General features: G+C 45.2%; 1 protein-coding gene across 2 annotated transcripts in view; it reads left to right on the forward strand.

The window, feature by feature from the left end:
- Nucleotides 1-15,680, forward strand: part of LOC148054100 (E3 ubiquitin-protein ligase UHRF1-like) — a 62,876-nt gene extending 47,196 nt beyond the window's left edge. Inside the window, exons 2-3 of one of the 2 annotated variants that reach the window (XM_087770946.1) lie at nt 10,155-10,683; nt 15,140-15,680. In XM_087770946.1, coding sequence (XP_087627072.1) covers nt 10,155-10,346 — 192 coding nt within the window. In that variant the 3' untranslated portion in view covers nt 10,347-10,683; nt 15,140-15,680. The remainder of the gene's footprint in view (nt 1-10,154; nt 10,684-15,139) is intronic. The other variant, XR_015707712.1, reaches the window with a different exon arrangement.
- Nucleotides 15,681-16,267: the final 587 nt, after the last annotated feature.

The raw sequence follows: 16,267 nt of genomic DNA on the forward strand, positions 1-16,267 counted from the left end.
GACACACTATGCACTAATGTGCAAATGCCACCTTGCATGGCCAGCAAGTAGTCTAAGGCTAGACAGTTCTGCATGGTAGTCTGTCATACTTGAGTAACTTCTTGCTGCAGTGCTTGGATGGCATCGGTTGTTGTGTTTCCTATATTTTCCAGGATAGCAGAGAGATTGACGCTCGCTTTCTCCAGCTCGAAGACCTCCTAGCCAAGGAGGGAGGGTCCAGGAAAACTGGTGAAATCCAGATCCTCATTCTACCAAAGGGTTAATACCATGCCAGTGTTGCAGGGCATCAGGGTAATTGCGGACATGAGTTCCGTAGAAGTTTTCTTCAACATGCATCCCAGGCACTATTTGTCTGAGTGTACAGGTCTCCTCCCACCTCCATGTGAGGTTTTTCATGGCATGGTTGCCACACAGCCATTATAGGCCAGGTGCATCTATTGTGCTAAGGTAACGGAAGTGAGTAGTGCCTCTCAGGCAATTGTCAATATTGGCACTGTAGGTTTGCATGGTGTAGGATGGCCCCTGCTGCATGGTTTGTAGTTGGTCATGGAACAGGTCATAGCCCATAAAGTTCTGGAGAATGTAGAATTCTGATCTGTTCTTCACCAAGGCAGCAATGAGTAGGTGGTGGTTGAGAGATTAGCCCAAATAGAGTAATATTTGACTAAAGATTTAGGTGCATGGCCCCACAATTCCACTGATACTGGCATTCCCACCATGGGAACCCCTTGGTGCCCAGATGCAGGATGTTGTGTACAAATCCAACAGTCAGTTCCCTTTCTGACATTCGCCAGCACCCGAGATGTGCGAATTAACAAGTTAGAATCCCAACCAGCAAGGCCCTGGTGGACTGTCTCTAAGAACAGCATCCACAGCATATTCAAAATCAGGGTTTGGACAGAATAACCAACAGCAGTACAAGTAAAACAACTACAATAAACAGTAATATAGCATAGACTCATAGAATCATTAAGGTTGGAAAAGACCTCTGAGATCATCGAGTCCAACTGTTAACCTAACTGCCAGGTCCACCTCTAAACCATGTCCCTAAGCACTACATCCACATGTTTTCTGAACACTTTCAGGGACTGTGATTGCACCACTTCCCTGGGCAGACTGTTCCAATGCCTAACCATTCTCTCCATGAAGAAATTTTTCCTAATATCTAATCTAAATCTCCCCTGGCACAACTTGAACCCATTTCCTCTCGTCCTATTGCTTGCTACTTGGGAGAAGAGACCGACCCCCACCTTACTACAACCTCCTTTCAGGTAGTTGTAGAGAGCAATAAGGTCTCCCCTGAGCCTCTTTTCCAAACTAAACAACCCCAGCTCCCTCAGCCGCTCCTCATAAGACTTGTTCTCTAGACCCTTCACCAGCTTCGTTGTCCTTCTTTGGACACACTCCAGCATCTCAATGTCCTTCTTGTAGTGAGGGGCCCAAAAGTGAACACAGCATTCGAGGTGCGGCCTCACCAGTACCGAGTACAGGGGGATGATCACCTCCCTGGTCCTGCTGGCCACACTATTCCTGACACAAGCCAGGATGCTATTGGCCCTCTTGGCCACCTGGGCACACTGCTGGCTCATGTTCAGCTGGCTGTCAACCAACACCCCTAGGTCCTTTTCCGCCAGGCAGCTCTCCAGCCACTCCTCCCCAAGCCTGTAGCATTGCATGGGGTTGTTGTGACCCAAGTGCAGGACCCGGCACTGAGACTTGTTGAACCTCATACACTTGGCCTCGGCCCATCGATCCAGCCTGTCCAGGTCCCTCTGTAGGGCCTTCCTACCCTCCAGCAGGTCATCACTCCCAAGCAACTTGGTGTCACCTGCAAACTTCCTGAGGGTGCACTCGGTCCCCTCATCCAGATCATTGATAAAGATATTGAACAGAACCAGCCCCAACACTGAGCCCTGGGGAACACCACTCGTGACCGGTTGCCAACTGGATTTGACTCCATTCACCACCACTCTCTGGGTTCAGCCATTCAGCCAGTTTTTTTACCCAGCGCAGAGTGCACTTATCTAAGCCATGAGTGGTCAGTTTCTCCAGCAGAATGCTGTGGGAAACAGTTTCAAAGGCCTTACTAAAGTCCAGGTAGACAACATCCACAGCCTTCCCCTCATCCACCAAGCAGGTCACCTTGTCGCAGAAGGAGATCAGGTTGGTCAAGCAGGACCTGCCCTTCATGAACCCATGCTGGCTGGGCCTGATCCCCTGATTGTCCTGCACGTGCCGCATGATGGCACTCAAGATGATCTGTTCCATGACCTTCCCCAGCACCGAGGTCAGGCTGACAGGCCTGTAGTTCCCCGGATCCTCCTTCCAGCCCTTCTTGTAAATGGACAGCACATTAGCTAACTTCCAGTCAGCTGGGACCTTCCCAGTTGACCAGGACTGCTGGTAAATGATGGAAAGTGGCTTGGCGAGCTCCTCTGCCAGCTCCCTCAGGATCCATGGGTGGATCCCATCCGGCCCCATAGATTTGTGGGCATCCAGGTGGAGAAGCAGGTCGCTAACTGTTACCTCTTGGATTATTGGGGCTTTATTCTGCTTCCCATCTCCGTCTCCGAGCTCAGGGGGCTGAATACCCTGAGAATAACCAGTCTGACTATTAAAGACTGAGGCAAAGAAGGCATTAAGTACCTCAGCCTTCTCCTCATCCTTTGTGGCAATGTTTCCCTCCGCATCCAACAAAGGATGGAGATTCTCCTTGGCTCTCCTTTTGTTGCTGACATATTTGTAAAAACACTTTTTGTTATTTTTAACTGCAGTGGCCAGTTTAAGTTCTAGCTGGGCCTTTGCCTTTCTAATTTTCTCCCTGCATAACCTAACAATATCCTTGTAGTCTTCCTGAGTTGCCTGCCCTTTCTTCCAAAGACAGTAAACTGTCTTTTTTTTTCCTGAGTCCCAGCAAAAGCTCCCTGTTCAGCCAGGGTGTTCTTCTTCCCCGCCTGCTCGTCTTTCGGCACATGGGGACAGCCTGCTCCTGCTCCTTTAAGATTTCCTTCTTGAAGAATGTCCAGCCTTCCTGGATTCCTTTGCCCTTCAGGACTGCCTCCCAAGGGACTCCCTCAACCAGGCTCCTGAACAGGCCAAAGTCTGCCTTTCTAAAGTTCAGGGTAGTGGTTTTGCTGACCCCCCTCCTTACTTCTCCAAGAATTGAAAACTCTATCATTTCATGGTCACTGTGCCCAAGACAGCCTCTGACCACCACATCACCCACCAAGCCTTCTCTGTTCGTAAACAGCAGGTCCAGCGGGGCACCTCCCCTGTTTGGCTCGCTTACCAGCTGCATCAGGAAGTTATCTATCATCTTCCACACACTCCAGGAACCTCCTAGACTGTTTCCTCTCCGCTGTACTGTATTTCCAGCAGAGATCTGGTAAGTTGAAGTCTCCCACGAGAACAAGGGCTAGAGATCGTGAGACTTCAGCCAGCCGCTTGTAGAATGCTTCATCTGTTTCCTCATCTTGGTTGGGTGGTCTATAACAGACTACCACCATGATATCTGCCTTGTTGGCAGGAGGATTTTTCCAGATTGCTGAGGTTTAACTCTGGTAGGCAGCTAGGTACCGCACAGCTGCTCGCTCACTCCCCCTCCAGTGGGATGGGGGAGAGAATCGGAAGGGTAAAAGTGAGAAAACTCATGGGTTGAGATAAAGACAGTTTAATAGCTAAAGGAAAAGCTATACATGCAAGCAAAGCAAAATAAGGAATTCATTCAATACTTCCCATCAGCAGGCAGGCGTTTAGCCATTTCCAGGTGTTGTGGGTTAACCCTGGTGGGCAGCTAAGCACCACACAGCCACTTGCTCACTTCCCCCCCACCCCCCATGGGACAGGGGAAGAGGAAAGGGTGAATAATAGTAAGAAAACTTGGGGGTCAAGATAAAACAAAACAAAAAAAAAAACCCAAAAAATTCAATAAGTGAAGGAAAAGTGGAAGAAGTGAGAAGAAAATAAAACAAGTGATGCAAAGGCGGTCACTCACCACCGCCCACAGGTAGACTGATGCCCAGCCAGTTCCCAAGCAAAAAATGGCTAACCCTTCTAAAGCGCCCTATTTTTCCTTTTATTGCTGAGCATGACATTATGTTACGGAATATCTCTTTGGTTAGTTTGGGTCATCTGCCTGGTTGTGTCCACTCCCAGCCTATTTAAATTACAATACTTTTGATTCAGTAGAATTAAGTTAGCATGTCCAAAGGTTTTGATCTTTAAATAATAATAATATATAATAATAATAATCATCACCTACACAACAGCAATTGATGAAGTGTATATTTAATTAACTTGAAGTGTTTTTGATGCAAAGTAAATTTGGAGTAAACTTTTATTCAACAGTGTAACTTTCCAATAAGCTGAACAACTCAAGGAAGTCTATAAATGTGGTGGGTTGACCTTGGCTAGCTGCCAGGTACCCACCAAGCTGCACTATCAATCACTCCCCCTCCTCAACGGGACAGGGAAGAGAAAATATAACGAAAGGCTCATGGGTCGAGATAAGGAAGGACAGGGAGATCACTCAGCAATCAATTACCATCACAGGCAAAACAGACTCAACTCAGGGAAATTAATTTAATTTATTGCCAATTAAACAGAGCAGGATAATGAGAAATAAGAACAATCTTGAAAACACCTTCCCTCCACCCCTCCCTTCTTCCTGGGCTCAACTTCACTCCCAATTTCTCTACCTCCTCCCCTCGAGCAGAGCAGGGGGATGGGGAATGGGGATTGTGGTTAGTTCATAACGTGTTGTCTCTGCCGCTCCTTCCTCCTCATACTCTTCCCCTGCTCCAGCATGGGGTCCCACCCATGGGATACAGTCTTTCATGACCTTCTCCAACGTGAGTCCTTCCCATGGGCTGCAGTTCTTCAAGAACTGCTCCAGTGTGAGTCCTTTCCACAGGGCGCAGTCCTTCAGGAACAGACTGCTCCAGTGTGAGTCCCCCGCAGGTCCTGCTAGAAAACCTGCTCCAGCATGGGCTCCTCTCCACAGGGTGACAGGTCCTGACAGGAGTCTGCTCCAGCATGGGGTCTCCACGGGGTCACAGCCTCCTTCAGGGCATATCCATGTGCTCCAGCGTGGGGTCCTCCACAGGCTGCAGGTGGATATCTGCTCCACCGTTAACCTGCAGGGGGACAACCTGCTTCACCATAGTTTTCACCAGGGTCTGCAGGGGAATCTCTGCTCCGGCACCTGGAGCACCTCCTCCCCCTCCTTCTTCACTGACCTTGGTGTCTGCATAGTTGTTTCTCTCACATATTCTCACTCCTCTCTCCAGCTGCTGTTGTGCAGCAGTTTTTACCCTTTCTTAAACATGTTATCACAGAGGCACTACCAACATCGCTGATTGGCTCAGCTTTGGCTAGCAGCGGGTCTGTCTTGGAGCAGGCTGGAACTGGCTCTATTGGACATTGTGGAAGCTTCTGGTGTCTTCTCACAGAAGCCACCCCTGTAGCCCCCCCGCTACCAAATCCTTGCCACGTAAACCCAATACACACCTATGACACATGGAATAGGAAATTTATAAAACATCTGAAACTTTTCCCCTAAAAAGCTTGTATTTTACCATATCACAAAAAAGTTTTCGCATCAGGGTTTTCTTTGGATCACACATGTAATGAGAATTTTTCTCAATTCAAAGCCTGAAGAGATTTATTCCCACTTTTAGTTATGTTTTAGGACAACATCTTCAAATTCAATTTATAAAATAAGTTATTCTAAAATTGAGTTTTGCTGCTGACAGGTCTTCAGTTATATAAGCTAGTTAAGACCTAAAATTTGCAATAACGTACAAAGGATCTTTGATTATTTGACTTATATAATTTCCATCCACCAGCGCAAAGTCACTTCTTGAAAGAATTTTTACATATATATATTAATGCAAATGCAGTTGAAATAAAAATATTTATTTCAGATGCATGCTTTTTTGTCAGTGTGGAATGTGGTCATTCCTCTCAGTTGTGAAACACTGAGTTGCTTAAAATTTCAACAGAAATGTAGCAGGCAGTCATTGCTGACACACGAGCAAACATTCTTTCCTGCTTCTATCAGCAGTATACCTTGGCTTAAGGTTCAAAGCAACTGAAATAGTGAAACTGACTCATTGTGGTGGGTTGACCTTGGCTGGCTGCAAGACACCCACCAAAGAAGCTCTCTCACTACCCCTCTTCAACAAGACAGGGAGGGAAAATATGATGAAAGAGCTCATAGGTCGAGATAAGGACAGGGAGATCACTGACTAATTACCATCACGGGCAAAACAGACTCAACTTGGAAAAATATTTTCATTTATTGACTATTAAAATAGATTTGGGTAGGGAGAAACAAAGACAAAATTAAAACCACATCTTCCCCTCCCCTGCTTTTTCCAGGCTCAACTTCACTCCTTCATTCCCAACTCCTCTACTTCCTCCCCCTGGCCCCTGCCCCCCCCCCCCCCCCCCCCGGAATGGAGGGTGATGGTCAGTTCATAACACTTCATCTCTGCCGCTCCTTCCTCCTCACACTTTTCCCCTGCTCCAGCATGGGTCCTCTCCACAGGCTGCAGTCCTTCAGGATAAGACTGCTCCATTGTGGGTCCCCCACAGGCCACAGTTCCTGCCAGAAAACCTGCTCCAGCATAGCCTCTCCCCAGGCTGCAGGAGAATCTCTGCTCTGGTGTCCAGAGCACCTCCTTCCCCTCCTTTTTCACTGACCTTGGTGTCTGCATAGTTGTTCCTCTCACTTTTTTTTTTTTCCCTCGCTCTTCTCTCACACACACTGCTGTGCAGCGGTTTTATCCTTTCTTAAATATGTTTTCACAGAGGTGCCACTAACTTTACTGACTGGCTCAGCTTTCGCCTGCGATGGGTCCGTTACTGAGCCAGTTGGTACTGGCTCTGTCTGGCACAGGGGCAGCCCCTGGTCTCTTCTCACAGAGGCCACCCCTGCAGCCCCCCCAGTACCAAAACCTTGCCACGTAAAGCCAATACAGAAATACATTAAAAAACACAAGAAAAAAACCACAACGATGGGACAACAATGCTGAGTGCATTTACTGAGACGGAGAGAGGAGAAAGGAGAAACTTTCCAAGAAGAGTTACTGAAAGCTTAATTTTCAATGTGATATCACTTTGGTATCAAAATTCTCAATTGTGTCCTTCTAAAATAAACTCAGCACTCCATGTAACACAGGATACATCGCAATGAAGGAGACACCTTCTCTACATAACAGTTCCACTGTAATCTAATTCCTATTAACATTCCTGTCTCTAACAGCAGCTCTTCTGGTTTTAACTGTATGAACCTACCATACTGGTTCAAGCATTCAACACAGTGCCCTCTATAGGGCTGATAAAATCTTACTTTGTCTTGAATGAACAAGATAATCGCAAAATTTGTAGGTATGATCTGGAGCAATAGTTACTATTACCAGATGCATCAGGAAGTCTGAAACTCATTGAAGGAGCAAATGAGAGTTTGAGTAACAAGTACTCCAACTACAGGACTTGCTATGCTTATAGGCAGTTCAAATGGTTTTTTACCATTAGCATGAAGATATTCTCATTTCATAATGTATATCATAGCACTGATTTTTATAACAGCAACATACAAAGGCCTGAGGATAGAGACAACCATGTCCTATATTTTACAGATGCAAAAAAGCATGGTACATCCATCTTGTCTTATCTACTGATATAGTCTCTCTCACCGTAGCAAGCCAGAGTCATCCCTCCTGTTGTGCATTAGGACCGTACTGTTTCTAGATAAACAAAGGAGATAAAGGGAGATTAAGTGAATTCCCTGTAATCACACCAAACAAAATACAGGCAAATGCTACTCCCAAGGAGACTAGCCTTTCTCTCTCATTCTGTTGCATACTCAAGAGTCTGAAAGCAAAACAGAATCCACCCATTTAATTTATAGTGGGAGAAGTATTGACAGTACTTCCAATACAATTGTCACTTATTGCCAACTCAGGATTCGGCATCCACCCTGTATTATTCCCATTTATGGAAGCTTCTGCGTTATTGTTTCCATTGACGACAAAGACTCAATAATTGGAGAGACATACCACTTAAAAATCCTGTCTGTTTTCAAATGGGATAACATGACAAAAAAACATAGTCTAACTGTGTATTGGGAATCTTGAAGAAGATACTTTATTTGAGGAGTTAGTGATCTTGGGCAAGCCATGTCAGCCATATTAGGCCTAGTAACCCAGATGTCAGCATGAGTGACTGCTGTATAGCTCTATGTATGTAACAATGCCAGAGAACATGCTGGAATGACCTGAACGTGTACTGTTCCCAGATATAGTTCCTAGATACATGCAGCTGGATATGCTATGATGGACAAAAAGAAAAGGTAACACTCATCTCTTCTCTAGGCTAAACAGTCCCAGGTCTCTCAGCCGCTCCTCATATGAGAGATGCACCTGTCCCTTAATCATCTTTGTGGGGCTTCTCTGTACTCTCTCCAGTAGCTCCATATCTCTCTTCTATTTGGGAACCCAGAACTAGACACAGGTGTGGCCTCACTAGTGCTGAGGAGAGGGGGAGGATCACCTCCCTCAACTTGCTGGCAACATTCCTCCTGATGCAGCCCGGGATACCATTACCCGCCTTTGCGGCAAGGGCACACTGCTGGCTCATGTTCAACTTGGTGTCCACCAGAACCCCCAGGGCCTATTCTGCCAAGCTGCTTTCCAGCTGGGTGGCCACCAGCATGTACAAGTGCATGGGGTTGTTCCTTCCCAGGGGCAGGACTTGGCACTTCCCCTTGTTGAACTTCATGAAGTAAGGCCTTTGACACGGTCCCCCACAATATCCTCCTCTCTAAATTGGAAGGATATGGATTTGATGGGCGGACTGTTTGGTGGATAAGGAATTGGCTGGATGGTCGCATCCAGAGGGTAGTGTTCAATGGCTCAATGTCCAGATGGAGAACAGTGATGAGTGGTGTCCCTCAGGGGTCCGTATTGGGGCCAGTGCTGTTGAATATCTTCATCAATGACACAGACAGCGGGATCGAGTGCACCCTCAGCAAGTTTGCAGACGACACCAAGCTGAGTGGTGCAGTCGACACGCCTGAGGGATGGGATGCCATCCAGAGGGACCTGGACAGGCTGGAGAAATGGGCCTGTGTGAACCTCATGAGATTCAACAAGGCCAAGTGCAGGGTCCTGCACTTGGGTCGGGGCAATCCCTGGTATCAATACAGGCTGGTGGATGAAGGGATTGAGAGCAGCCACGCAGAGAAGGACTTGGGGGTACTGATGATAGACGAAAAGCTGGACATGAGCCGGCAATGTGCTCTTGCAGCCCAGAAGGCCAACCGTATCCTGGGCTGCATCAAAAGAAGAATGGCCAGCAGGTCGAGGGAGGTGATTCTGCCCCTTTACTCTGCTCTGGCAAGACCCCACCTGGAGTACTGCATCCAGCTCCGGGGTCCTCAGTACAAGAAGGACATAGACCAGTTGGAGAGGGTCCAGAGGAGGGCCACAAAAATGATCAGAGGGCTGGAACACCTCTCTTATGAGGAAAGGCTGAAAGAGCTGGGGTTGTTCAGCCTGGAGAAGAGAAGGCTCCAGGGAGACCTTATTGCGGCCTTTCAATACTTAAAGGGGGCTTATAAGAAAGATGAGGACAGACTTTTTAGCAGGGCCAGTAGCAATAGGACAAGGGGTAATAGTTTTAAACTAAAAGAGGGTAGATTCAGACTAGAGATAAGGAAGACATTTTTTACGATGAGGGTGGTGAAACACTGGACTGGGTTGCCCAGAGAGGTGGTAGATGCCCCGTCCTTGGAAACACTCAAGGTCGGGCTGGATGGGGCTCTGAGCAACCTGATCTAGTTGTAGATGTCCCTGCCAATTGCAGGGGGGATGGACTAGATGACCTTTAAAGGTCCCTTCCATCCCAAAGCATTCTATGATTCTATGATTCTATGACGTTCTCGTCAGCCCATTTCTCCAGCCCGTCAAGGTCCCTCTGGATGGCAGCATGACCCTCTGGTGTATCAGCCACTCCTCCCAGTGAGAGAAATCTTTCTTGCTGACCTTCATCTCCCTTGCTAGGAGGTGAAAGGAAGATCTTTCTGCAAAGACTCTGTCAATCTCTTCATTTTCCCTGATGGTGTGCATCCTGCTTACCTCTTCCTGTAGCTCCTTTACCTGGCAACTCAGCGCCTCAACCAGAGCACATCTCTTACATGTGAGGTCACCACTGTCCCTGGTCCCAGGCAGACGCCCAAGGCACTCTCAGCAGCCAGAGGCCTGGGAGCACTGGAAAGAGTGGTGGATGCACCTAATGGTTGTGCTGTGATTCAAAGGGACCTCAACAGGCTGGAGAAATAGGCTGACAGGAACCTCATGCAGTTCAACAAAGGGAAATTCCAAGTCCTGCCCCTGGGGAGGAACCCCATGCACCAGAACAAGTTTGATGCCAACCAGCTGGAAAGCAGCTTTGCAGAGAAGGACCTGGGGATCCTGGTGGACAGCAAGTTGAACATGACCCAGCACTGTGCCCTTGCAGCAAAGAAGGTCAACAGCATCTTGGGCTGCATCAGGAAGAACATAGCCAGCAGGTTGAGGAAGGTGATTCTTCCCTTCTGTTCAGTACTGATGATACCACATCTGGAGTACTGTGTCCAGTTCTTGGCTCCCACTACAAGAAAGACATGGACATCCTGGGGTGAGTCCAGCAAAAGGCCATGAAGATGATTAAGGGACTGGAGCAACTCTCATACAAGGAGAGGCTAAGAGAACTGGGACTGTTTAGCCTTGAGAAAGTTCGGGGAGGGGTGTGTGTGTGATCTTATCAATGTGCATTAATACACATACAAGTTTTTGATTAATATGTATGAAGTAACCAAGAGTCCCTTATGACACTGGTCGGCCAAATTCTGTTATTTGCACAATGACTCGAATGAGCGGAGTGGGTCTAAGCAAGAGCAAAATTTCATTCCACTGATTGCTACTGAACTGAGTTTTAATGACTTCTGCTATGCCAGCAATAAACCATTTCTTGGGACATCATTGCTGTTTCAACAATTTCAAGCTCAGTAATCATGTTAGGCATTTCTAACAAATTGGAATTGAAAGGTGCAGTTAGAGTTGCCATAGCTGCCATGTTAGGATCCTACCTTTATTTGTTCAGTCATGAAAAAACTCTTCTGTTGGCTTTTATGTAATTTTTTTGTGTGCAGTTGCCACTGTATGATATCTCTTCCACAGCCTAACTTCCAACCAAATGTTCATCAAGTTCTATTCCCCATTTCAGTTTTGTCATACAAAGGTCAGGTCAATCTCTTACTCACCTGCCAGTATTCATGAACCCACTGGAACAATTTTAGACACCCTTCTGTTCCTTCATGTATGAAGGTTCTGTCTACATAGTTCCAACCTGCCTCAACTCGGGCCTCCACCCACATCTTCTGCCCTTGGGCCCAGGAGCCCATTTAAAATCAGTCCTGGGCCTACACTGGGAGGCCCCTACTACACTGGAGGAGGCCCCTACTACACTGGAGACCTGACTTCCAGGTCTGACCTGACTTGTCACCATGGACCTGCACAGCAATCATTTGAGCTGATCCTGACTTGTGGATTGGCTTCCTGCCTTGACCTTGGACCCGCTTCATCACCACAAACTTGCCTGGTAATCTCACCTCTTGGCTGAACTGTGCCACGATCTCTGGTAGATGATCGAGGGGCCCTGCCGTAACATCCTCTGTCTCCTTCAGTACTCTGGGATGAATCCCATCAGGCCCCGTGGACTTGTGACCATTCAGCTGATACAGCTGGTACCTTACAATTTCAGTGTCCTCAAATGGAAAGTCACTGCTCCAGCAGTCGTGGTCGTCTGACTCAGAGGACCAGGCAGCCCAAGGTCTATCAGTATTATTAAAGACTGAGGGGAAAAAAGTATTGAATGCCTCTGCTTTTTCTTCATCCCTATTAGTCAGCTGACCATCTTCAACAAGTATCGGTCCAATGTTTTCCTTAGACCTCCTCTTGCTATTAGGGTACGTAAAAATCCCTTCTTGTTGTCTGACACAACACTGGCCAGTTTCAACTCTAGTTGAGCTTTGGCCTTCCGTGCCTTCTCCCTGCATATATGAACCATGGCTCTGGAATCTTCCTGCGAAGCCTGTCCTTGCTTCCAGAGATCATACAATTTCTTTTTCCTCTTGAGCTCCTCGAGGAGTTCCCTCTTCAGCCAAGTTGGTCTTCTGCCCCGCTTGCTTGACTTCTGACACACTGGAATTGCCTGCTCCTGTGCTTCTAAAAGGTGGTTCTTAAAAACTGACCAGCACTCGTGGACTCCTAAGCCCTCAAAAGCAGATTCCCAGGGGACTCTGCTAAGTAGCTCCCCGAATAGCTTAAAGTTTGCTCTCTTGAAGTCCAGGGTAGCAACTCTGCTGTCCTTTTTTCTCATTACACTGAAAATTTTAAGCTCAACCATTTTGTGATCACTGTGGCCAAGACAGCCACCTACCATCACATCTCCCACGAGTCCTTCTCTATTCACAAACAACAAGCCTAGGAGGGCCTCTTTCCTAGTTGGCTCATAGAGTACTTGTGACAAGAAGTTATCTCCCACAAACTTCAAGAATTTCCAAGACCTGCTCGTCACAGCAGTATGATATTCCCAGTTGATGCCTGGGAAGTTGAAGTCTCCCATTGATTGTAATTTCAGTAATTGATTGTAATTTCAGTAGAAAATAACACAACAGCTCTTTAAATAGATATAGAAACCCATGTTTGCTTTTAAACACTAATAGGGCATTGATGATATTACCGGAGAGCTACTTGTTCAGCATGATGACAATCCAGAGTCAGTGGGCTTCTCATGTGCCATTGGACCAAAAAAAAAAAAAATCTTGTGTCCTCATGCCTTGAAAGGTACAAGTCTCCAAACACCTGTGGTATTTTGGGTATTTTTTAATTGTTTGTTGTCCCCTTCCCCTCCCCTCAGGATAATGCATTGCACATAATGACATTGAGAGGTGTAAGTCTTGAAGGAATTAATCCTGTATGGCATTTCTTTTGTTTCTGTAGGAAGTTCCTAGATTGAAAAGGTGACAGGACCAATCAGGTGGATTTGGCTTCATTGACTTAAAGAAGTACAGTCTCTTACAACTTAATAAAAACAAAACAAAAACCCACCCCACCCTAGTGTTAACTAATGAGCCTTTTTTTTAGTCTCAGATCTTCTGTCACTCCATGATAGCTAGCCTCCATAAAGATCTATCCTTTCCCCAACTCCCTTGTAGTTTTCTTTTGAAGTGCAAAACAAACATTTTAATCAGGTGTACCATCTGTGAGCAATGAATTAATTGTCATCACAGTAATTGTTCTCATTTTTGCTAAAATCCTTCATGGCCACCATAGTTTTGTTCTGGAAAGATCTTACTAGTTCCTTCTGCTAAATCTAGCATATCAAAGGTCATTTTGACTTGTCTTAAGTATGTCTTAAGCAGTTGCATTGGCTATTCTATTGAAAAAGCAAAGAAATGTTTTAGCCGTTAAGAGTCCAGATAAAAATGACTTTTATATGTGTACATATCTATTGTTTCTGAATAATGAGGCTAGGCTTAGCTTTTAACTCCAATTGTCTGTGTAGTGGGTCTGGCTGGGATGGAGTTAATTTTCTTCATAGCAGCCCACATCGCGCTGTGTTTTGGATTGGTGACCAAAACAGTGTTGATAACACACCAGTGTTTTGGCTGTTACTGAACAGTGCTTGCATAGCATCAAGGACTTTTGTTACTCCCTCTGCCCACCTCCCAGGGAGTGGGCTAGGAGTGGGCAAGAGGTTGGGAGGGGACACAGCCAGGACAGCTGACCTGAACTGACCAAAGAGATATTCCACACCATGTAATGCCATGCTCAGCAATAAAACTGGGGGGGTGGGTTCCAAAGTAGCTGTTGCTTGGGAACTAGCTAGGCATCAGTATGTTGCTGGTGAGTGATTGCTTGTGCATAACTTGTTTTGGTTTTGTTTTTTTTCCTTCACTTATTAATCTGTCTTTATCTCAACCCATGAATTTTTCTTGCTTTTGCCCTTCCAATTCTCTCCTCCATCTCTCTGTGGGAGAGCAGAGTGAGCAAGCGGCTGTGTGGTGCTTAGCTGCCTACCAGGGTTAACCCACCACAGTCTGCAATGCTTTTGTCATGCAACCTTTGCTTTGATTATTAGTATATTGTTGTACTCAACACCAGATTATATGATTTTTACAATGCTGGTGATCATAGGTCCCTTTTCTACAAAAATATTGTCATTAACCAAAATAATTATACCTCTGGTAGCCAAGGAAACTAGGAAAATAGGGGAAATTGTAATGATCCTGTACTGAAGTTTAAAATAATTGCATTTCATTAAGTTTTATGTAAAATTTCAAATGAGAAAAAATTATATCGGCAGTTTTCTGCATCTTTAAGATGCTAAATGTGATGGTCTGCTTAGAGAAAGAGAATCTGTGAGCAGTCCTCTGTTTTCTTGCTGGTTCTTGTTTTATTGTTAATTTGCCATGGAAAATCTATTCTTTTTACTTCTTTTATGACTTACTATAATGCATACCTATCTTTTGGGATATGTGGTGCGTAATTAGTAGTATAAACATTGATCCTACAAAAAGCACTGAAGCATTTTTCTACCTAAAATATCTATAATGCTGTTTGGCAAAGAATGAATTGAAGAGGCTCTTTTTTTTCATTATCCACTTGAAAAAAATGGAATCTTCATGTTTTTAAGATTGGCTAAGTATGTGTTGAACTTATATGAACAGTTCCATTAATTACACTATTTCACTGAATATGCTTTTCATTACTTTAGTATGCATACACTAAAATAAAAATATTGCAAAACACATTGACAGTTATAATATACTGTTCATTATCTTATTTTGCTTGCATGTTTTCATAAGCATTTATGATAAGCATACATATAGTTTTAGGATCATATGACTAAACATGTTATGAATGTACTACAAAATCGTATTCTAGGTGGTTAGTTTCACTTTTGGCAATGTTTAGGTGAATGTCTGGTATATGTACAAAACAAAACTGAGTAAGAAATGTGAATCTGAATAACTATTATGTCTTTGAGGCATAGCTTGTTTCAATTTAATATTTGACTTTTCTTACAGAGGAAGCTCACATGTGAAGGGGACATAGCATTACAAGGAAGAACAACATGCTCCATTAAACCTGTAAATGAAGAAAGTGTTGGACTTGCAAGCATCTATATCAAGGTGATATCAGTGACCGTGTTAAGAATTTTCTCTATTACAGCTTATCGTTAAAACAAAAAGGGAAAGGAAAAACTGAATAAGAAAACTTAGTAGGCTCGTAAGCCTACTAAGTAAATGTAAAAATTATAAGTTTTACCTTCTTAAACTTAAAAATATAAATTGCTATTTTGGAATTTGTATATGGGAAGCAGACAGTCTTTCTTTCTGGGCTTATTTATACTGTTATTTTTAGGTTGTTTTTTTTTTTTTTAGAGGTATATAATTAAACATTAGAAATAATAATTTAGGTTGGAAGGGACCTCCAGAGGTTATCTAGTCAAACTCCTGCTCAAAAGAGGTCTAATTAGATCAGGTTGCTCAGGGCCTTGTCCAGCTGAGTTTTGAACACCTCCAAGTACAGAGATTCCACAACCTCTCTCAACAACCTGTTCCAGTATTTAACCATCCTCATGATTAATAAAAAAAAATTTTTTTAATCTCTAATTGAAATTTCCTGTGTTCCAATGTGTGTCCATTGCCTCCCATCCTATCACTGCACACCTCCAAGAAGAGTCTGGATCCATCTTCTCTGTGTCATAGAATCATAGAATGGTTTGGGTTGGAAGGGACCTTTAAAGATCATCTAGTCCAACCCTCCCTGTGATGAGCAGGGACATCTTTCACTAGATGGGGTTGCTCAAAGCCCCATCCAACCTGACCTGGAACACTTCCAGGGATGGGGCATCCACGACTCCTCTGGGCAACCTGTTCCAATGTCATACCAAGGGTGGAACCCTCATCGTAAAGAATTGCCCTTCTTTGGACACGCTCGAGCACCTCAGTGTCCTTCTGGAAGTGAGGGGCCCAAAAGTGAACACAGCATTCGAGGTGCGGCCTCACCAGTACCGAGTACAGGGGGATGATCACCTCCCTGGTCCTGCTGGCCACACTATTCCTGACACAAGCCAGGATGCTATTGGCCTTCTTGGCCACCTGGGCACACTGCCGGCTCATATTCAGCTGGCTGTCAACCAACACCCCCAG

Source organism: Nipponia nippon, unplaced genomic scaffold, assembly GCF_047370975.1.
Source record: "Nipponia nippon isolate SJK-2023a ecotype South Korea unplaced genomic scaffold, ASM4737097v1 scaffold_34, whole genome shotgun sequence".
NCBI lineage: Eukaryota > Metazoa > Chordata > Aves > Pelecaniformes > Threskiornithidae > Nipponia > Nipponia nippon.